This window comes from Solanum stenotomum, chromosome 6 (genome assembly GCF_019186545.1).
Source record: "Solanum stenotomum isolate F172 chromosome 6, ASM1918654v1, whole genome shotgun sequence".
Lineage (NCBI taxonomy): Eukaryota > Viridiplantae > Streptophyta > Magnoliopsida > Solanales > Solanaceae > Solanum > Solanum stenotomum.
Genome location: NC_064287.1, coordinates 56991905 through 57013916, shown reverse-complemented (window position 1 = coordinate 57013916; position 22012 = coordinate 56991905). Strand labels below are relative to the sequence as shown.

The following is a 22012-nucleotide window of genomic DNA, read 5'->3' as shown; positions in this document are numbered from 1 at the left end:
GAAAATATAATAAATTTGTGGTGCTAAGCTTTCGTCATTTGAAAATAAGGGTAACTATAGATTATTTTAGTAACGTCGAGACTCAAAAGCATATTTGTCCTCAATTATTAACCGAACGAAAATCTATTTCATTCCTTAGCTCATTGGATCACTCACCAAAACATTCTCATGATATATAAAGCTTTGATGATTGCTATTATTCAAATACTTTTGAGAGCAATGAATAGTATTACATTACACATTATACAAGTAACAATAAACATAGAAATGAATGTTATCTAACATTTTTAGCAACTTTCACTACAATGGGACTTCTAACATAGTGCTTGTTATCAGACCATATTAAATGGCCAAATACATAATCTTTTGGAGCTTTATGTCCTTTAACTTTCAGAGTGATCTTGAAACTTTTCTCTTCTCCAATCTTCTTGAACTCCAATGTGTTTGGCTCAACAACAACAGTAATTCCAATCGGGGATCGAATATGAGCTTTGTAAGTGCCCGGGGACCCTACATTCTTCAATGTTCTAGTCACAACGATCGAGCCATTGAGCTTGGGCACTGTGATTGAAGGCAAGTTCAAATTGCTGAAACTAATAGGCTCAGGACATTTGAAGTGGCCTTGTGTGAAGAAACTGATTTGAGTTTCGTTGTACCCTTGTGCACAGAGGAAGTTCATGTAATCATTGATTGTTAAGTCATAAACCAAGCCAGGGTCCATGGCGCGGTTTGGCCATATGTGTCCTGATCCATAAGCAAATGGTGATGCCTTGAGGTGAGTTGAATTTGTCATTGGATTAATCGTGTTGTCTCGCGTTCTTGCTGTGCCAGAAGAAGAGTAAACAAGGCATCATAATCATATAAAAGTTTGCTTATAACTCATTTAGTTCTTATTTTTGAAGCCTAATTTGATTAAGACTTCAAGAAAAGTTGCATTCATATGCATGATCGAAAAGGTTGTTAAGTCCTACCGGATGTCATAATGGCGGATTTGATGGCTGCAGGACTCCAAGTTGGATGGAGGGTCTTCAAAAGGCCAACAACACCAGCCACATGGGGACATGACATTGAAGTTCCTGTCATTGTGTTAAATTTAACTCGACGATTATCTAAATCTGTTTCTGTAGGTCCTTGAACTCCAGTATAGGCAGCTAGTATGCTCACTCCCGGGGCAGTAATATCTGGCTGCAAAGATAATATCGTATAAATACTTGTAAAAATGAAATCATTTTGGTTAATAGACTTGAAATTTAACAATCTCGAAATGGTAAAAGACCTTAAGAATCTCTGGTGTCACCCTATTAGGTCCAATGGACGAAAAGACAGCCATAACTGGCGCTGGTTTCGTTCCCAATTCAGTTGTTGGCCGAGTAATGTAAGCTGTAGCTTTCCTGCTCAAACCAACAACGACGTTTAACAAGAAAATTAAATAGAAATAGAATGGGAATACAGAGGATTCTTCTTGTTATAGCTATGTATACTAAATCATTTAATTTGCTGTACTGTGACAATGCTAGATTTCGTAGACTCTTTGTTATACCTTGTTGAATTAACATAAGACGAGACTTGAAGTCCATCGGAGTAACTGATATGCGTTGCAGGGCAGAGATAAGGCTCAGCATACATTTCATTTCCAAAGAACACGCTGTTGAGTATAACGATACCAACTGCACCTACTGAAGTAGCTTGAGTGCACTTGTTAAACACTGGACTACCCCCTCTATGACAAACCAAAATAGTCCCCTTCGCCTTCTTAGGATCCAACGCCCCCTCTATGCAAAAATTACTGCAGAAGGACATAAAAAGGTTTAGCAAAGTTAGATTAGTTTGTACATTAAGCAGTAGGGAAGAGAGGTACTACTCACGCTTCTTGAGCTGTCGCATTGGCAACTTTAGCAGATGCACCAGTAATAATTGGGAACGATTTGCCTTCGGGCAGAGCTTTACTTGAAAGGCTTACTCCCTAAAAAACAAAAAATCCGAAAACTAATGAGAACTGATGCTTCCTAACTCTCCACAAGGAGTTATAGAGAGGTAATTTTACAATGATGGACGTTGTTTGTTACAGTTAAAATATTGTTATAGAGAAGTAAAGTATAACATAAAATATTGATGGTTATGATGAAATGTTGTTATATAAGGTGATTGTTATAGAGAGGTCTGACTGTATCGTTTTGCAGACAAAAAGAATAGTGGACAAGACAAACATACTCTGTAACGTTTATTGTTTCCTAAGACGATATAGCTGGAGAACTCGCGATCAATGGTACTTGCCCCGACAGTAATGAGCCAAGGTGCAGTATTGGTTATTGTACCAGGATAAGCACCCGAATTCCCACCTGAGGTAACCACAACAATGCCATGCTTAATAGCATGAAACGAACCGATAGCAATACTGTCTTGGGCATATGGTACAGGCAATCCTCCCATTGATACTGAAAGCACGTCAACGCCATCATGAATTGCCATATCAAATGCAGCCAAGACATCTGCATCAGTACACGAATCGGATGGAATAATAGGAGGCCAACAAGCCTTATAAGTCGCAACTCGTGCTCTTGGTGATCCTCCCTTTGCTGTGCCATTGCCATACCCGAAAATGTTAGCTCCCTCGACAAAATTACCTCCGGCTGTAGACAACGTGTGTGATCCGTGCCCTAACGTGTCTCGTGGCGTGTAGAATTTGGAGGTTACTAGAGCTCCTGCTTCAGCAGCAAATCCTTTGATGAAGTATCTTGCTCCAATTAACTTCCTTCAATAGTTAAAGGAAAATTCCATAGGTCAAAAGTCATCTTGATGTTACACTAACATAAACATGTTGCATGTATATATCATACTTCATTCGTTCCAATTTATATGACGAACTTTCCTTTTCGCAACGTTCAAAGAAGTTAAATTCATTATACTACTGAAGTATTAAACTTGGATGTGAGTTTTCATCTACTAAACTAACTTTTCGTCTACCCCTCTATTCAAATGTTGCCCTTTTGGTTTCATACTTAATTTTTGTTGCCCTTTGGGAAATTTTCCTCATTTTTTTTGTTTTTTTGGCTCCGGACTCGTTTTCATATACCAAACTAACTTTTGAACATTACTTTAATATTAAAGAGAAAGTACCTATTGCAACGAAATGTGGGGTCAGAGCCAGTTTGGCAAGTTCCTTTCCACCTTGATGGAATTGGTCCCATTCCTTCATCACTAAAGCTTTCTGATTCTGGCCAAACACCTGCCTCCAATCACATGAATAAGAACGGATTGTTCAGATAATAAGCATCCTTCACTTTTAAGTCTGAGATTGTGAGTTAAGTTATTAAGGGAGTGAAAAGATGGGGCACTCTCAAAGAGAAGAGAGAAGTTTAAAAAAAATGCATACCTAAATATCTTATTGACCTGGTAAACACCCTAACTTTGAGTATGTATAGATTGTGGGACGTAGCATCGATCAATGAAATGGATGGTCATCAATTAAGATTAACATTTCAAATTTCATATATCTTTTTATTTAAGGTCATGTCATCGTTAAACTGAAGTTATGTCATATCATGTCTAATCACATCTTCTTAATATTTATTCGATCTACCTCTGTTTCTCCTCGTACCCCTACATCTAATCTCTCACACCTACTCACTAGTGCATTTACACATTTGTTTTCCATATGTCTAAATCATCTCATCTTATCTACCGGTCATTTCTTAATAATATTCAGAACTTTTTTTGAATACTCACAATCTAATTCTCCATATTATTTGATCCATTAGTGAAAGCTATGTAAAAGTGGGCCCATGATTGATGGGATTGGCCAACTTGGGAGAATAATGACATCTTGATACATAAAATATTTAAATATATAGATTTTTAAATTATTTATTTAAATATGTAGTGAATTGTCAAGTAGACACACACTAAGCTTCCTAAAAAGTGATAGTTAAATATTACAATTTGTGTAATTTAAAAAAGAAAAAAGAATCTTTACTCTATAAAGTCAATGAACCACGTGCAATTTATTACTACCCTCTTCATTTTACTATAATAAATTGCAAAAAATATTTATACAAATGTTCTTAAGAAGCAAAAAAGATGGATTTCATTTAATTACAAAGAATTTTAGAAAATGAATTAAAATATACTGAATTATTGCAAAAGAATTCAACTAAAATACGCTAATTGAGGCATATATTTGGGCAATCAAATTACTCTATAACATTTATCCTCTATAACAACATTTCACTATAATTATCAAATTTTTGTTCGAACCAATTTTTATATTATATTATAATATTATATGTTTTCTATAACAGAATATCTCTATGACAATCCAAAAAATATCAGGACAAACAAAATTATTATAAAGATGTTTGACTTATACAGAAAAATTCTAATATGCTTTTCTTTTTATTAAATTTTATACGATGTGAAGTTAGATTAATCATACAAGTTCATACCAGAATCAATGTTGCCAATAATAATGTCTTCTCCAAATCTTGCCTTCTTCCATAAAGAGCTTTTAGGGATTTTTCCCTCATGTTCCAACCCCAAGAAGTTCCATGATCTAGTTGTGTGTAGTTCTTTTCCCTTGTTCAAGAATATAGATACTACATTTGGATGCTCTGCAAAAAAAAATCATATTAAAGAATTTTAATTTGTTGATTATTACTTAAAACATTTTGATTAATTAATGATATTTAAATCTCATTAGTAAAGAGGATTCCAAATATCACACATTGATTAACATTGATTAATTAAAGAGAGATATACTATAAGAAGGATTTGTTGATTAAACTCATTAACTTAATTATTGCTTTTCACTCGAATTACATATACATATTAAAAAAACTTAAAATGTATATGTATAATCTGTGTCATAATCAGGGATATATTTTGCTAAAGATGTTTAAGAAAATATACTCATACTTGACCTATATATACAATATAACATTTCAATAAAGGATATTCAACTCAATAGCAAATGCAGGTCGCGAATACATCCTAAATCCTATATATATATATATATATATATATATATAAAAAAAAAAAATTCACTGAATACTACATTTGATTCATGCAATGAATTGAATATTAAAAACCTTTAAAAGGTCAAACTCATCAAATTTTAAATTTTGAATTTGTCTCTTATTCAACTAACCACACATCTATATAGTAAGATTATGTTCATTCTAATCTCACTAACTTTAAAATATTCTAGATTCACCTCGGACACAGTAAATAATGTGTACCAAAGTAAAAAAACAATTAAAAATGCAGTAAATGGAAAATAAAAAAATTTCACTTACTAGATAATTCTGCAGCTTCTTCATCTTCAAGAATTGCAGCAAAGCCATTGATGTGTCTTGTATAAGAATAGAAAATTGCATCCTTAGCCTTCTCAATACTGTTAATATTACCAAAAAAAAAATTAGGAAAAAAACGAATAATTTTTTTAATTTCATTTAATCAAAATATATATATATACTAAGGTTTTAATTCAATTAATTACCTTCCTAAATGTGATCCAAGAAATTCATGATGATAATTAATAACTCTATCAAAATCAATTGATGTTGCTTCTTTTCCATGTGAATGTTCACCCAAGTACACAACATATGACTATATAAACAAAAAAAAAACTTTCATTACTTCGAAATTTCAATGAAATTTTGATCGATAGTTCATCGAAAAATGATAATAATAAAAGGTACAATTTATAAAGAGAATCAAAAGGGAAGTATTTACCTTTTTTATGGCAAATGTTGGTCTAAGCAATAGAGTAAAAAAAATTGAAAGAAGAAAATATAGTGAATTTTTCATATTTTCTTGAAAAAAATCAGAGATCTCCTCTTCTGCTAAATAAAGTTTCTATAATATAAGGAATCTTATTGGTTGAGTTATTGACCATATATAGACTGATTATTTTTTTTAAAAAAAATTGTAGATCTTTATCTTTATTTAGAAGATTCATTGACTTTAGAAATAATTTTATTAAAAATTGTACATATTATATTTTTAATTATTTGTGGGGGATAAATCGAATTATTGCATATATGAATGTAATGATGTATTGACTTGATTTAAATATATAATTTTTAAAAATGATTAACCAATTTATTATTGGTAATTTTATGTTTTTTTATTTGTTTAGATATTTTGAAATTCCCCTCTGAATATATTTTTAAAAATGTTAAAAATTAGAATATGACTAAATTCCTTTTTTTTTCATGGGACCACTATATGAAGGAACTATCAAATAAAAAGTAGTAATAGAATGGCCCCTGACTGTTTTATAATTATATGGTACTTTTTTTATTGACTATTAAAAATAGTAGTAATTTGGAATATTAGTTTGCCATAAAAATTAATGTCGAAAACAATTTCTTTATTTTCACATGATAGAAATAAAATTACATATATATCATTTGTCTCAAATATTAGGTCGCCATAAAAACTAATACCGAAAACAACAGAGATAAAATTACATACATATTATTTATTTTAAATTTTATTCGTGAAATTATATTAAATATATTATTATTATTATTATCTTATCTTAGTTTCATAGAAAAGGACGAAGCAATATATTAAAGTAGCAAATAATTCCATCCATGTGCTATGCAGCATTCAAAAGTAGTTTTAGATTAGAGAGAAATAGAAATATTCACTAAAGACGATGAAACAAAGAAATCTAAAAAAGTAAAAAGTGGATAACACTTTTGGTTCCTCTATTATTGGTATATATATCCTTATGTTTTTATATAAAATGGTAGAAAAAGAATTATTATAGTAGTGACTGAACTATTAGAATAATGATCATTATCAAAATTTAGATTAATTCTTGAATAGTTTAATCAATTTTAAAATTTTGAAATAATAAAGTCTAGCTATACAAAATTAAAATCATATCAAATATTTTTAATAATTAAAGTAATATATTTCTAAAAGTTCTAAAACTAAGTGATAATATTTTAGTGAAATCTTCTAAAATTTAATGGTAAAAGAATTGAGTCTAGTGTTGTTTACATTTTCTATATAGTTCGTAGGCTATTATACAGTGAAGGATTTATCCAATACGCATAAAGTGCTCACCATGGAGTGCAAACCCGAAGGGCAAAGGTTGTGACAGAGATTGTAGCGGCTCCAAGTTATTCCGAAGTTAAAAAAAATGAGTTAAACTCAAATTTATGACTCATTAATGCCGCTTTAGCTTAAACTCGAGCAATTTCTTAAAAATTTGCAGTATTAAGAGATGCACGTGTTATTCCCAATAAGATGACATATACACCAACCAGGATTGTGATAGAGTGATAAATAGTATTTTATTCTTAATCAAAGGTAACAGAGATTCATTCTTTGGATACGAAGTCACAATTATTTCATTAGGAAATGTCTTACTCCTAATATATGAAAATTTCTAACACAAAAATGATCATTTAGACAGTCAACCAACTAATCTGGTGAAATTTTCTAACAATTACATTAATATAGAATTGCGGCTGCTAGTTTTAAGGAGCCCGTTGACATAATTTGCCTAACCTTGCGACATGAACTACGCATTGGTTGTTAGGGAGAAAAAAAATATTAAAAAAGACTTATCATGATTTATATATATATATATATATGTATTCTTAACATTTAATGGTTGATTTAAATATACTCTTAATTTAACTAATGTAGATTTGATTTTGTAATCTTTTACAAATTTATTTTCAGTTTTATATCCTTCATAGAAGAAATTTTTATTTTTACGTAAAGGAAAAAAAGGCAAGAAAACCTCTTAACTTTGATATTTAGAATAAATATACTCCTTGTTAAGAAAAATAATGTATATATATTATCGTCATCTAAAGAATGATATATTTTTACAATCCTCATTAACAAACAGAATTAAGTATTTTAGAATAAATATACTCCTTGTTAAGTAATTTTTGAGGCGTTGGAGTTGGGGGTGGGGGTGGGCAGGTTAAATTTAAAAAGTTCTAAGTATTTTATTGGTGTGGATGGGGTGAGGTGGGGGTGAGGGGTGAAGAGTATTTTTTGCTTTTGAAGCTTTTAATAATTAACATGATCCCTATAATAATATGGGTAAATATGGAGACCCATATTATTCATTGGGTAACTCATTTTTACCCATTTAAAATATGAGTCAAGTAGAGTATTTATCCATTTTTATTTAACTCGTTTTTTATCGACTCATATTCGACTCGACCCACTCGTTTGCCACTCCTAACTGCAACCTACATGGAGAGGACTATTTGTCTTCGTACTTAATCAATAGAAATTTTCAAGACACATGTTGCAACTATCCATTCCTTTAGTGATATTCTTCATTTTGAACTAGTTGATAAGGTATGCTTATTTATATACTCAACATTTCTTATATGTATTAGGATGTCACATATTCGTTCTCCATGGACTCAGCGTCCTCGCTGAGATTTGCCCCCACCGCATGTGATTTGCCTAAACTCAGCACTGAGGTTTGTCCCATCTTATCGGAATTTGTGTAAACTCATTGAAATCTAGCCTATGTCGACAGAGTTGGCATATGTGTGGCTCTGATAGGCCCATTCCGCTAGTGGAGCTAGGTTTGCACGCCTTTTAAACGCGTCGCTAGTTAGTAATGTCTGCTTACTTATATACTTGACATCTCTCTTAGCCGATATGAAATTTCTTATCTTGGGTTGAGTTTTCACACATATAATGTCAATGATATGTTGTAGCAAATTGTATTGCCACCAAATGTTAAAAGACCGCTAGGAAGACCAAGTTGGAAAAGGAAAATCCAATTACGGTAAAAAAAAAAAAAAACTCAGAGCTAATACAACAAATATTAGATTAATTTAATATTTTGTTGAACTTTATAATCATGAACCATTAAAAGATTTTATTTTATACATTCAAATTTTGAAAAATGAAATAATTTTAATTATTTAATAATTATATTTGAATATAGTATCTAAATAATTATATGTATATATTCAGATTCGAACGTCTAAATCTTAACGCATATCTTAATTAATATTCATATATGTATTTAAATTTAGTATTATTAATCTTAATTAAAATAAATGAGACCTAATTATACTTATTATCATTATCTTCTAAATGATATATATCAATGATTAATGCCCATGAAAGGATCCGTCAAACGCCCCCAATCAAGGCTGGATTTGTCCCATGCAGTGGCTTTGGCCTTGTCAAAAGTCATGCTAATAAGTAGTAGCACCAAAATAAATTTGTAACACCAAATATATTTAAATTGAACTAGGGCAAATGGTCATTTTTTCTCGAACGATGCGAAATGAAATAAATTTGTCATTTATTAATAATTGAGAATATATTTATCTTGTGTTAGTTAAATAACTTAAATTTGCCACTATTTTCAAACAGCAGAACCTTAGCACTCGATAATGTCATGTATTCCGTAGTTAACATAAGTTAAATCCGTTCCATTTCACAAACTTTAGGGGCAATTTGGTCATTTTCCTATTGAACTAATATATTTATTTTTTTCCTAAAGTTAATCATGATGGGAGTGAGATTTTTTTAAAAAAGTGAGTAGTAAGATGAATCTTTCAAATCAAAAGCAAAAATCCAAAACTCTTAAAAATACACAAAGCAACACACAATTTGTTTGGTTTCATCACCATATAATATAATCATTAAATTATATCGACCCCTGTGCCGTCTGCTGCCCAAAGTGGCTTGGATTTTGTGTTGTCTTGCCTTTTTCCTAGACCTTTAAATATTTCATGAAGTCCTTTTTAAAAAGCACTCACTCAAATTACTTCATAATGATTTTTTTCTTTCGATTATTTATCATGAGATATGCGGAGTCTAGTGATAACAAGTGAAGTAAAGTAAAGGGAAGAGCTACAAAATAAGGTGTAGGTGAGAGTCCCTTCATTTGGTCCATATTATTTGTCGTTTTGGAAAATTAAATTTGTTCCTAAGTATTTAATTGTTCGAAAAACTTTATTGACTCTTCAGAATTCACCATACTTCTCCAATTAATATTGTTATAATAAAGACATATAATATGAATCGAATGTAATATTGCTTAATTTCTTTCTCTTCTAGTAGTAACACTTGCGTTGATTTAGGACACATGAGTCAACTTGTTAACGTCACATTTTCTTTGTGGAAATTTGCAGGAATATATATATATATATCCAAGTCCAAGAAATGAAATTGTTCTGCCTGGCTCCCTGGATGCCAACTAAGAACAGCATTGTCAAAAAAAATTGACACTCTTCCTAGTTGGTACCAGAGGAGACAGGCAGATCCATCAATACCAATTGGCAACACCAAAAAAATAGGTTTGCTTAAATCTCCCTTTTCTTTTGTATATAAGTAATTGTTTTGCTATTTTTGACTAGTAATTATCATAACGATTTAAGTTATATACGTTGACACTATAAAAGCAATCTACCTGAATATATATAGTAAATAGTTACTCTGCATTTTAAGTTATAGTATCAGACTTGCTATGAAGAGTTACACGTTATTGTAGGTTAATTTATTTATATAGTAACATGGATAAATTCAAACTCAACAACTTCAAATTCAAACTCATATATGTTATCTCATGTATTCAGATTAGCAAATCAGAAATAATAAAAGATGAAAAGAACTATCCGAGTCTACAGAACCCACTGTGTGTTCTTAAGAAATTTAATTCTCTCAAGTGCCCGAGGTTATAGATTAATTCCTCCCAAGATAAAACGGATTAACCATTAAAGAAATAGCGGTACCTCAAACTTCGATAATTTCAACTAACTCAAAAAGACAGCAACGAGATCACACACAGACACGATCGATCAATTTTGTTTTGTAAGAAATATATGCAGAAGAAGGAAAGAATTCAAGGCAGAAAAATGAGAGAAAATCTCTCTATTTATAGCCAACAAAGGGTAAAGGTCACAACTCTTTGGAAAAAAGACAACATTTCAGAAAGGTCACAACCCTTTGGAAAAGGCACAACCTTTCAAACGGTCACAACCCTTTAGAAGAGACACAACATTTCATAAAGGTCACAACCCTTTGACAAAGTCACAACCCTTCATTTCCTATTCACTCCTTTAAAACCCAACAATATATTACTTCATGAATTGTGACAATAAATCGACACTACTTTCATAAAATTGAGCAACCACCTTGATATGATTCTGTAACTTCATAAAATGGATATTGAGGTACAACATGATATGGAACTAATTCTATTTTTGGATCATCTTTTTTGTCACCATCTTTCTTGTCAATAGGGCCAACACTTAACAACTCTGCTCCTTTCTTCAATTTCTTCCTAAGCAATTTGGTTAGCACTGCTGCATCAATTTGCTCCCCCTCCACTTCTAATTGGTTATTTTCTCCCCCTTTCATAGCTGCTGAATTCACACCTAGAGGGACATAGAAAAATCAATAGGAGTTTGAAATATTTAGTGGCAGAGACGGACTCAGGATTTGGACACGATAGGTGCATCACTATCTTTAGTACATTAATTGAAGTAATTTGAGGGCCTAAGGGGCACGATGATTCGATGTCCAAATCCAACAGATATATTTGAAGGGTCCTTTTAAAATACATGATAGTAGTTCTTCAAGATATATACACACATATATAAAGTTTTTTTTTGTTGAGGTTAACCTAATAGGATAGGTTTTGACTGACCTCATCGTTTTCTAAACTGTATCACCTAAAATGAAACGAAGGACCGAATGTATGCACCTAACTAATAAATATATGACATGTACCTTACATACCTGGCTGAGAAACAGCAATTTTGAATGCCTTGGACCTTGATTTTTTATCATGACCATTTATGGATAACCTAATAACAACCTTTTGCTGCCCAAATTTTATAAGACCATACATTAGTAAATGAACCAATATAATTTTAAAAAAATATAGCCACTTTGCTAGTTAGATATCATTTTTCAATTAAAACAAGACTCAAATTAGTAAAAAAAAACACATTTAAAAAATATATAAATACCTTATTCATTCTCTAGGTTTGAAAAGGGGAATATAAATATTGATTTGAGGGTGAGATAATTTTATTTCTTGGAAAGAAAGAGGGTGTTTTTTTTTTGTTTTTTTTTTTTTTTGAAATGCTTGAGAAATTGCCTTGAGGAAAATAGTTTATATTTTGAGGGTATTTATAGGGTGGAAATAGAAATATATTAATTTGCAAGNAAATATTGATTTGAGGGTGAGATAATTTTAATTCTTGGAAAGAAAGAGGGTGTTTTTTTTTTTTTTTTTGAAATGCTTGAGAAATTGCCTTGAGGAAAATAGTTTATATTTTGAGGGTATTTATAGGGTGGAAATAGAAATATATTAATTTGCAAGTCGTAAATAACACGCATTAAAGATTAGGACAATGCAGTTATTAGAATTATCAGTATGTTATGACTTATGAAGATGACATGTATTATAAAAGTCATTAAGGGTGGACTTGGGACGGAGGAAAATATATTCTGAAAAATGTTTTTCATAAAAAATATTCTTTTTAGAAAAATAAGTTTCATAAAAATTAGAAAAAACTTTCTAATAAAATGGATTTTGGGGCGCAACTCACACTCCAAAAGCTAGCTCAAAGGGGATGATTGTCCAAGCCATATAAGAAATCTAGAGATCTCGTCGTCTGACGATCATTCTCATCACCCACCCCCACCCTTCCAACACCCGGACATTGTCCGAATTGGAGCGTGTACAATCATGGATCGGGGCCTCGGGGATATATCATCACCCTCTCTCCCTGCATAGTCCGAGGCCCCACATTGATCATATATATGGATTTGATTTTGATACCACATTAAAACGTAAATCATGGGTCTAACTCACACCCTAAAAACTTAGCTCAAAAGAAGAAAAATCCCCCTAGCTATATAATGAGTCCAAGAATCTCGTCCCGGTCCAATTATGTGGGATCATTCTCACTTCCCTAATGGAATAAGAAAAATAAGAACTTTTGAGATAATATTATCTTTTGCTTGCTTACAAACAACGATAAATAGGTAAGAAACTCACTTATTTTTTCAGAAAAAACATTTTCCATCGTAACAAACATGCTTTAATAAGTATATCTTCATGAATTCACCAAGAGTCGTTGCATTACATATATAATGCATGTGGACGTAAGGAAGAAGGTGAGATGGAAAACAAAATAACGTCTTCAACGGACCAAATTAATGACTTCACTTTTTTTCTTCAATAGTTTCAAAATTTCCAAAGTTTTGTCTTCAAAATTTCAATAACTAGAGCCATGTGAATTTTCGGGTTTAAATCGTGAAAACAATTACTGACACTTGAATTAGGTTAAACTGTCAATAACCCTCTACATCACACCTCTTGAATAAGGTACGACCCTTTCCCTTCCTCTTCACTGGACTAATCTGCTAATGTGAAATGTTTTGTGCAGCGATTATACTTTAGAATCATGTTAATTAGCAATCATGTCAAAACTCTGCTAATGTGAGATGTTTTATTCATGTTTGATTTTTATATACAAGAGGTATATTTGTAACTATGTCACTATATTTTATAACGATGTTGTATAATATAAGGTACCAAAGTATTAAATTTTAAAATATATAAAATGTATTTGTAACTGAGTTACAAGATACTCTCTCCCTTTCAATTTATGTGGCACCTCAGATTTAGAGATTCAACTAAGTCTATCTTCGACTATAAATTTTTTATATATATCCTTTAAATATTTTAAATTGTTAATTATTGTGACTTATAATATATTTTTTTTAATATAGTTTACAAATATATAAATTTAGTTTCAAGAAATTTAAAGATTTCATGCGCAAATTTCCAATCAAACTTAAATTGTCCTACTCTCAATAAATAAATAATATCATATAAATTGAGATGGAGGGAGTCAGGTACTCTTCCACTATTTCCATTCACTCATTCTAATTCTAAGTCAGTCAACTCTTGTTTTCTTCTATAGTATACTTTCCACAAATCTAATAAATGTATACTCTTCTCCATCATGTAATTAAATGCTCCCTAAATACTTTTCTTTAGCTAAATTTAAGTAAAATTTACAAATTATTAATTTGTTACTCGGATATTAAATGAGCGGTCTAAATTGAATTTTAACTATCAAAATGAAATATTGAATTAGTTGACCAATTCACTAGACTAACATACAAGTCGTAATTCAATCTGTTCAATACTTATTACATTTCAAATTATTTATTCATTTTCTAATAACTTGTTTAAGAACTTATAAAAAATGTTACATATCAAACCAAAAAAAATTGTTTTTTAAAGAATATTTTGACGATTTTTATTAATCCGATTTTTAAATGTGCTTATTGAACGAATCAAAATTGGTTAAGTTAATATATATATATATAAATAGGTCAACAACACATGTTATTTGAATTGAATAATTATATTTTTATAAACTAATTTTATCGTATCGGACATGTTATATTTCTTGGAAACCATTGGTTCTTGGAAAATTGTAACCAACAGTCAAAACACATGTCGAAGTTCTTCCAGATGAAATGCTGATGTTTGTATCAATCAAGGTCTCACTTCTCATTTTTGTTTTTCTAGTGGAATATGATGCATCTAATTTCACCATTTAGGAAAAATTATATATATATGTAGAATAATAAATTAAATATTGTGGAGTAAATTAATTTCTAACATATGTTTTTATTTTCTTTTCCCTTAGAGAATCCTATTGGGAGGCTGTATTTGTTATGGAATGTTAAGTTAATTAATTTTGATTGAACAAAATTAGATCGTTCATGTAGATCGATTCGACCCAATATAATATCCCTCCCAATTAGGAAACGCTAATAGATTTTGAATTAATGATGAACTTTGAAATTACATATGATTTGTGCAACCACTTCTTTTTCTTGTCAATTCCCCCTTTTCAAGTGGCTAAACTTTAAATATTTTGTAAACCTACACTTAACTTAAATAGTAGCCCAAATAGTGGCTACTTCCAACATCTTTTCAACCCAATTTGTTCTCCTAAAATAGACAGTCTTTGGGTCTTGAGGCCCGGCCCAGTTCACTTTATATTGGTTGCAATAGGAAAATTTGGTAGCCCATAAAATCCATTCTATAAATTTGAATAAAGAATAAGGATCGTTCGGTAGAAGGTATTAGAAAAAATAATACATTTATTAGTTATGATAATATTTATTCTTTATTTGGTACATTTTAAAAATATTTGGTATTATCATATGTATAACTAACATTCTCTTGGTTTCAATTTGTTTAGCCTACTTTTTTTGGTAGTCCGTGTAAAAAATATTTTTAGCAACTCTTTAATTTCAACTTTTCACATAACATGTTTAAGACCAACAAAAGATTAAAGAATATATTGATATGTTTGGCATATCTTTAATTTAAGACCACAAGACTCAACAATCCTATTTTAAAAAACTTCATGTTAAGTCAAACACATGCTAAAAACAAATTAAAATTGGCGGAGTAGTTAGCAAACCATAGTATTAAAAATCAATGTTATAATACATGTATTAGCATGATTAAAAATGCAATTATCTCTAAAAGTGTATAAAGTTAAAGAATATTAAAAATATTTTATACTATATATTATTTTTACTATGCCAAACTAAACAGTAACTAAGGTTTTGATTAACTGTCGCATGTTCAATCTCTTGAGATATCATCTATGTTGCTTGAACTCTTCAATCTTATTGTCACACTCATGTCAATACATTTACTTTTAAAGTTTCTGATACATACCTATTAACATTTTTAAAAAGTTCAAACGACCTAAGGTATCATCGCACCACAAAATTCAATATGGGGTTGGCAGGACTCAAGCGAGTCAATATGGGCTGCTGAACGGGTTAGTCAGATAATCAAACCATGAAGTCACATAAATGTTCGTTTAATATTCAAAGGCATATTAGCAATTGATCAAGGGATCTTACATAATTTTATTTGATATTTAAACAATATGTGATCGATTATAGTAGGAAAAATGCTATCAAACTTTGAGAAAAGGTTCATCTATGTCGTCCATTTAAAGTTTGACTCATCTATACCATTATTTGTTAACTAAAAAAAAGTTTCGGTTAGAGCAAAATCATTTTTTACATGTGGTCAATTATCATTCAACCACGTCATTAATTAAATCATTTTTTAAAAGGAAAAGACTCAAATATGCCATCAAACTTTGAGAAAAGGCTCATCGATGCAATCCCTTTAAAGTTTGGCTCATTTATGCTATTTCAGTTAACAAATAATTGCATGGATGAACCTTTTCTCAAACAGAAATGACATAGATGAGCCAAACTTTTAACGGATGACATAAATGAGCATTTTCTCAAAGCTTGGTGACATATTTAAGCCTTTCTGCTTGATTTAAAACCACAAGATTCAGAATTTTTATTTATTTTCTTAAATTTTATTTTAAATTATTATAATACAAACAAATTAAAACAAAAGAACATATTTTTCAAAAAGTGTTTATTAAATACTTTCTGAAAAGAAAAAAAAAGAGTTAAAAAGGGGTAGTGGTAGGTAGGTAGGTAATTATGTTACCAAACACTAGGAAGGGAACTCAGCCAACAACCATCCACAACTAGTCTACTATTAAAAACTCCATAGCCTATGTTGCTCTTCTTTTTTATTATTGCATTACAAGTCACTTTCAACATCCTAATTTGATCTTGTAAGTGCAATCCCACCTTCTTCTTTTGTTTTGTTTTAAGTTGTGCGTATATTCTTTCCTCTCCAGATTTCGCTCGTGGAATTATAAGAAGCATTTGTATTTAAGATTCTCTTGATTGAAATTGTGTTTTCCTTATAAAGGTTCTTGTTTTGGGAATTTGATTAATCATGGCTCAAGAAACAGTAAATCTTGAACAAGAGGTTAGTTGAAATTTCAATTAAAGGGTATAAAGTTAAGTTCTTTACATGTTTCAATCAATTATCTTCTAGTGGATCTTGATTCTTGAATTCTTTTGATTGTTCATTTCAGGTTGTTTTGGTTGAAGAACTTGGAAATGTTAGAGTTGTTACCTTGAATAACCCAAAACAGTTGAATATCATTTCACCCAAAGTGGTATGTTGAAGAATTAGAATTCTTGAAATTATCTATTTCTAGTTACATCGGATTTAAGTTATATGCATCGATAGTGTAAAGATTTTGGGTGGACCTAGTGAAGAACCTATAGGGTTCAGTAACTTTAGCTTAGATCATGTAGTTGTGGTAAAATGTTGATTCTAAAACAATGAAGTTCAAATTTCGGATTCATCTATGCAAGCTACCAATTTCTCAGTTCGTTTCAATTTGTTTGTCTGGCTTTCACTTGACACGGAGTATAAGAAAGCTACCAATTACTCCCTTCTTTTCAATTTGTTTGTCTAACATTTGTTTGGTACGGAGTTTAAGAAAGCTACCATTTACTCCCTTCATTTCAATTGTTTGTCTGGCTTTCACTTGGTATGAAGTTTAAGAAAGCTACCAATTACTCCCTTCATTTCAATTTGTTTGTCTGACATTCACTTGCTACGGAGTTTAAGAAAGCTACCAATTACTCCGTTTGTTTCAATTTGTTTGTCTGGCTTTCACTTGACACGGAGTTTAAGAAAAGCTACCAATACTCCCTTTGTTTCAATTTGTTTGTCTGGCTATCACTTGACATGGAGTTTAAGAAAGCTACCAATTACTCCATTCATTTCAATTTGTTTGTCTGGCTTTAGCTTGATACGGAGTTTAAGAAAGCTACCAATTACTCCCTTCATTTCAATTTGATTGTATGGCTTTCACTTGGTACGAAGTTTAAGAAAGCTACCAATTACTCCCTTCGTTTCAATTTGTTTGTCTGGCTTTCACTTGGTACAAAGCTTAAGAAATTAAGAAGACTTTTGAATCTTGTGGTCTTAAGCTAAAGATAAAGTAGAATGTACTAAAATGTCTTTTAATCTTGCCGTTTTAAGCATGTCAGGTAGAAAGTTGAAATTAAAAGAGTTGTTTAAAAAGAAAAGAGACATTCTTTTTTTGAAACAGAAGACAACCGTCAACCAGATTGAAACGGACGGAGTAATACATATCATAAAGATTTGCTTTTAAGTTTTAAGTAGCTTGTTAGTGACCTGATTATGTAAATATAGTTCAGAACATTAGTGTATGTAATAAAACTTTTAATTTCCTTCAAGTAGGTAGAACCGCTGGCAGCGAATCTTGAGAAGTGGGAGAAAGATGAGAAAGCAAAACTTGTTATCATCAAGGTTAGTAATCTGTTTCTGCTCTCCAAAATTTTCAAATTTTATTGTTTCTTATATTATTGTAATCTCTAGCTACTGCTAACAAATGATTGAGATGAGAATTTTGAAAATGTTGTTTAGCCTTGTTTTCGTTTTTCATAAAATGAACAGGGAGCTGGCCGCGCTTTTTCTGCTGGCGGGGATTTGAAAATGTTCTATAATGGCAGGAATTCAAGTAAGAGACTGTAACAGTAAAAGTTCAGTTGTTTACTTTAGACCTATGTTGCTTGGACTCTTAAAAATGTCACCAGGTGCGTGTCGGATCATTACTTTTGGAGGATCTGACACTGTGCTGCAGCATTTTTGGAGAGTTCGAGCAACATAGCTTTAGACTATTGAATTACCATTTGTTGACTGGCATTTGGAACTTGTACTTTACAGAGGATTCCTGCCTTGAAGTTGTTTATCGAATGTATTGGCTTTGCAATCACATTCATACATATAAGAAAACCACGGTGCAGTATTCATACGACTCTTCTGAAATCCTTATATTGAAATATAAACGAGTACGTGTTGATTCTGAAAACTTGTCTCCGACTTTCGTTTTATGCACTGTACAGATTGCTCTTGCTCATGGAATCTCAATGGGTGGAGGTGCATCCTTAATGGCTCCAATGAAGTTCTCTGTTGTGACTGAAAAGACGGTTCGTACATATATATCTACTACTGGATATTGTACTTTTAATTCTTCAAGTAATGCATGAACTATATTGCATCTTACTCTTGTTTTATAGGTTTTCTCCACTCCTGAAGCAAGTATAGGCTTCCACACAGACTGTGGTTTCTCATACATGCTTTCTCGGCTTCCTGGTAGACTCGGTAAGCATTAAAATAGCTTCGGGACAAGGTAGTTTGTCTTTATGCTATTTATGTTAATCGAAGAGCCAAGGGAGAATTTGTGATGCATTTACTGTTTATGTAGGGGAATACTTGGGTTTAACTGGAGCGAGGCTGAACGGTAAAGAATTGGTTGCTGCTGGACTTGCAACACATTTTGTACCTCTGGAGGTGAGTCTAATGGACAAAAATTGTAGTTTGGAACATGTGTGCGCTCCAATCTCTTTGATATCTTATAATTCCTTGGCGTTCTAGCTCAACCAAAAGAATTTGGCTAATAGCTTGAAGGTAGAGATATATCATACAATTCATTTACATAGTCAATCCTGCAAATCCAGAATGAAATATAATACCTTCTCCAGTTCTCCTACATGTTGATAAACTTGTATGTACATTATTTAATTTGAAATTATTCAAATCCAGGATTATTTCCACTTGAGTCGACTTAAGTCTTTCTCTCCCTGTATAGTCTTGGCTCTAGTAAAGAAAAAGAATCTCTCCCTCCCCTACTGTAGCTTCATAGGGCCGCCCCCTCGACACCCTTATGGCCTTTGGCCTTGAATTGATTTTTCTTTCTTTTATTGAATGGATCCCACCAGAACAAAATTCACTTTGATTGATACATGTACATACTGCGAAGAGTCCCTTCGGGCAGTGCCCTTAGAGAATGCTTTCATCTAAGGTTTGAACTGCCAACCAACTCCTTCGACTGTGTGATTCAGACTGGAATGAGTCATCCAAGAAAGCCTGACTAATGGAAACGAGGGCTGAGTTATATTTCTCTTATAAATCACTTTATCAACAAACGTTGTTTGATTCGTCTCTCGTCAGGTTCCCTAGTTCATAATAGGACTTTTATGCCAGACAGCCAGAAAATCAACATAGTCCCTGCAGATGGATGAAGCACAAAAAAATTTAAAACATCAAGTACAGAAAATTTTAACGGTGTTCGATTTTGTGAATGACTTGAGATTGTATTTTCTGTTCTTTGACCAATTATAGAGTTAACTCTATTTGCTATTTAAAATGTCAGAAACTGCCAGAGCTAGAGAAGCACTTAATAAGCTTAAACACTGGCGACGAGGCTGCTGTTGGATCTGCAATCAAGGAATTCTCGACAGACGTTCAGATCGATGAAGAAAGTATCTTGAAAAAGTAACATTTGTCTTAATTAATGTACTCTATACTCTTTCATCAAGAAAATCAAGAGTAACATATGTTAGCTCATGCAGGCAGTCAATAATTGATGAGTGCTTCTCCAAGGATTCTGTTGCAGATATTATCAGTTCATTTGTAAGACAATTCTTCACAGCATTGTAAACATGATGATTTGTGAGAGATATAACATAGATAACTTGATGGTTTCTTTCTTTTCAGGAAACTGAGGCAGGCAAAGAGGGAAATGGTTGGATTGTGCCGGTGCTTAAAGGCCTAAAACGGTCATCCCCAACAGGTCTAAAAATCACTCTAAGATCGGTTAGTTCCTCCTTTTTGTTTCATACAAAATCAGTCAATACTTTCCTTCCCGGATATGGTGATGGTTCATATAATCTTTCTTTTCTCAGTCCTTATAGTCTATCATAGAGTAGACCATCAAAATGGTCACATCCCCTTCGTAATTGATACAGCAGCTCTCAATTTATCAAGTGCTGGAATAGTCTATCTTCTTCAAACTTATGTAAAGTAGCACCTAACTGTGAATTAGGACAAAAGCATTGTTGTTTCATTTGAATTCTAGTGGAGCAGACTATGCTCATTCGACTTTTCCTGTTACTAGTAGGTTCATAGTGATACTGGCTTTTGTGCGGACAATGTCCGTGCTCCTAATAAGTTGTAGACAGTAATTGCTTTGAAGGATATGGTGAAAATGTTACATCAGTTGTACATTTTGAGTTAAAAGGGAAAGATATGCTTGACTTGTTATGCGTTAACCGAATCCTGTGATGCATATTTAGTAGCAGTTTGACGAGTTTTTGGATTCCTATCAATGTTACATTGCTAATCCTTTTGATCAAAAGAGTTGCTTCTCTTATGCTGTATACTCTGCACTGTTTTATATATGTTCGAATATTTTCAGATTCGGGAAGGGAGGAAACAAACCTTATCTGAATGTCTGAAGAAAGAATTCAGAATAACAATAAATACACTAAGAGCAAGAATATCTGGTGATGTCTATGAGGTAATCACTGAAAAATGCTGTTCAGCTTTCGATATAATTGATCTTCTCGAATCTAACTTGCATTCCCTCTCATATTATGAAGGGTATCAGAGCTCTTACCATTGACAAGGACAATTCTCCGAAAGTATGTCTCTCTCACTCACACACACACTCACACATATGTGATTATACTAACTTTACTCTCTCTTTGCGTCCTCTCCACCTTGGGACGTTGTTATCTAACCTGCAATCATCCTCAGTGGGACCCTTCAACTCTTGAAAACGTTGAGGACGAGCAAGTCAACCTTGTATTTGAGCCATTTGAAGAAGATTTCGAGCTTAAGGTTTCAGAAAATGAACAAGACAGGTATGAACTGGTGCAAGTTTCATTTGCATACTGTATATACGATTGTTCTTGCTTAACGTTGTATCTGAGAAAAGAAGGACTCGTGAGTAACTTCATCGTTGAACATGATCTGATCAACAGGTGGGATGGAAAGTATGAAGATTCAGCATATTGCCATCAGTGAAAAATCAAAGTACACAATCAGTTTAACAGCGTTGGCCGTTGGTCTTATAGTCTTTGTCAATAAAGTCGATTTTCGGAAGAAATTGAACTGTTCTACATTGTTCACATTTAACTATGGTTTTCTTGCTACTTATATTTCTCTTTACATTTACAAGAGAAGAGAAGGATATGTGTTCTGTTATATTTTCAAAAAAATATTATAAAGTTCTTCATATTC

At 31.9% G+C, this 22012-nt stretch overlaps 3 protein-coding genes across 3 annotated transcripts; 1 reads left to right on the top strand and 2 right to left on the bottom strand.

Moving 5' to 3' along the window:
* Positions 1-180: 180 nt before the first annotated feature.
* On the bottom strand, positions 181-5834 carry LOC125867174 (subtilisin-like protease SBT5.3). Its single transcript, XM_049547605.1, has 11 exons — positions 5731-5834; positions 5495-5604; positions 5292-5389; positions 4443-4607; positions 3118-3226; positions 2212-2752; positions 1866-1963; positions 1541-1786; positions 1277-1391; positions 972-1185; positions 181-822 (listed from the first exon to the last, which is right to left on the bottom strand). Exons 1-11 carry the CDS (start codon positions 5803-5805, stop codon positions 275-277), a joined length of 2319 nt encoding a protein of 772 aa, XP_049403562.1. The 5' UTR covers positions 5806-5834; the 3' UTR covers positions 181-274.
* A 5217-nt stretch (positions 5835-11051) lies between these two features.
* LOC125867947 (heavy metal-associated isoprenylated plant protein 12-like) lies at positions 11052-12089 on the bottom strand. The gene is made up of 3 exons (XM_049548536.1): positions 11985-12089; positions 11752-11836; positions 11052-11387 (listed from the first exon to the last, which is right to left on the bottom strand). Exons 1-3 carry the CDS (start codon positions 11991-11993, stop codon positions 11125-11127), a joined length of 357 nt encoding a protein of 118 aa, XP_049404493.1. The 5' UTR covers positions 11994-12089; the 3' UTR covers positions 11052-11124.
* Positions 12090-16543: 4454 nt separating this feature from the next.
* Positions 16544-22009, top strand: LOC125868320 (3-hydroxyisobutyryl-CoA hydrolase-like protein 5). Its single transcript, XM_049548976.1, has 16 exons — positions 16544-16673; positions 16814-16873; positions 16983-17066; positions 18167-18235; positions 18383-18446; positions 18653-18726; positions 18832-18915; positions 19006-19090; positions 19194-19279; positions 20142-20263; positions 20341-20401; positions 20486-20584; positions 21186-21287; positions 21370-21411; positions 21527-21633; positions 21754-22009. Exons 2-16 carry the CDS (start codon positions 16841-16843, stop codon positions 21794-21796), a joined length of 1155 nt encoding a protein of 384 aa, XP_049404933.1. The 5' UTR covers positions 16544-16673; positions 16814-16840; the 3' UTR covers positions 21797-22009.
* Positions 22010-22012: the final 3 nt, after the last annotated feature.

Bases quoted from the DNA above. Each gene is read 5' to 3' on its own strand.
- LOC125867174 (XM_049547605.1), bottom strand. From the start codon at position 5,805: ATGAAAAATTCACTATATTTTCTTCTTTCAATTTTTTTTACTCTATTG. The intron at 5,390-5,494 runs GTAATTAATTGA...TAATATTAACAG, and splicing joins CTTGGATCACATTTAGGAAG to TATTGAGAAGGCTAAGGATG. The intron at 4,608-5,291 runs GTAAGTGAAATT...TTTTTTTTGCAG, and splicing joins AGAAGCTGCAGAATTATCTA to AGCATCCAAATGTAGTATCT.
- LOC125867947 (XM_049548536.1), bottom strand. The intron at 11,388-11,751 runs GTATGTAAGGTA...ATGTCCCTCTAG, and splicing joins AATTGCTGTTTCTCAGCCAG to GTGTGAATTCAGCAGCTATG.
- LOC125868320 (XM_049548976.1), top strand. From the start codon at position 16,841: ATGGCTCAAGAAACAGTAAATCTTGAACAAGAG. The intron at 19,280-20,141 runs GTGAGTCTAATG...TTAAAATGTCAG, and splicing joins CACATTTTGTACCTCTGGAG to AAACTGCCAGAGCTAGAGAA. The intron at 21,412-21,526 runs GTATGTCTCTCT...AATCATCCTCAG, and splicing joins ACAAGGACAATTCTCCGAAA to TGGGACCCTTCAACTCTTGA.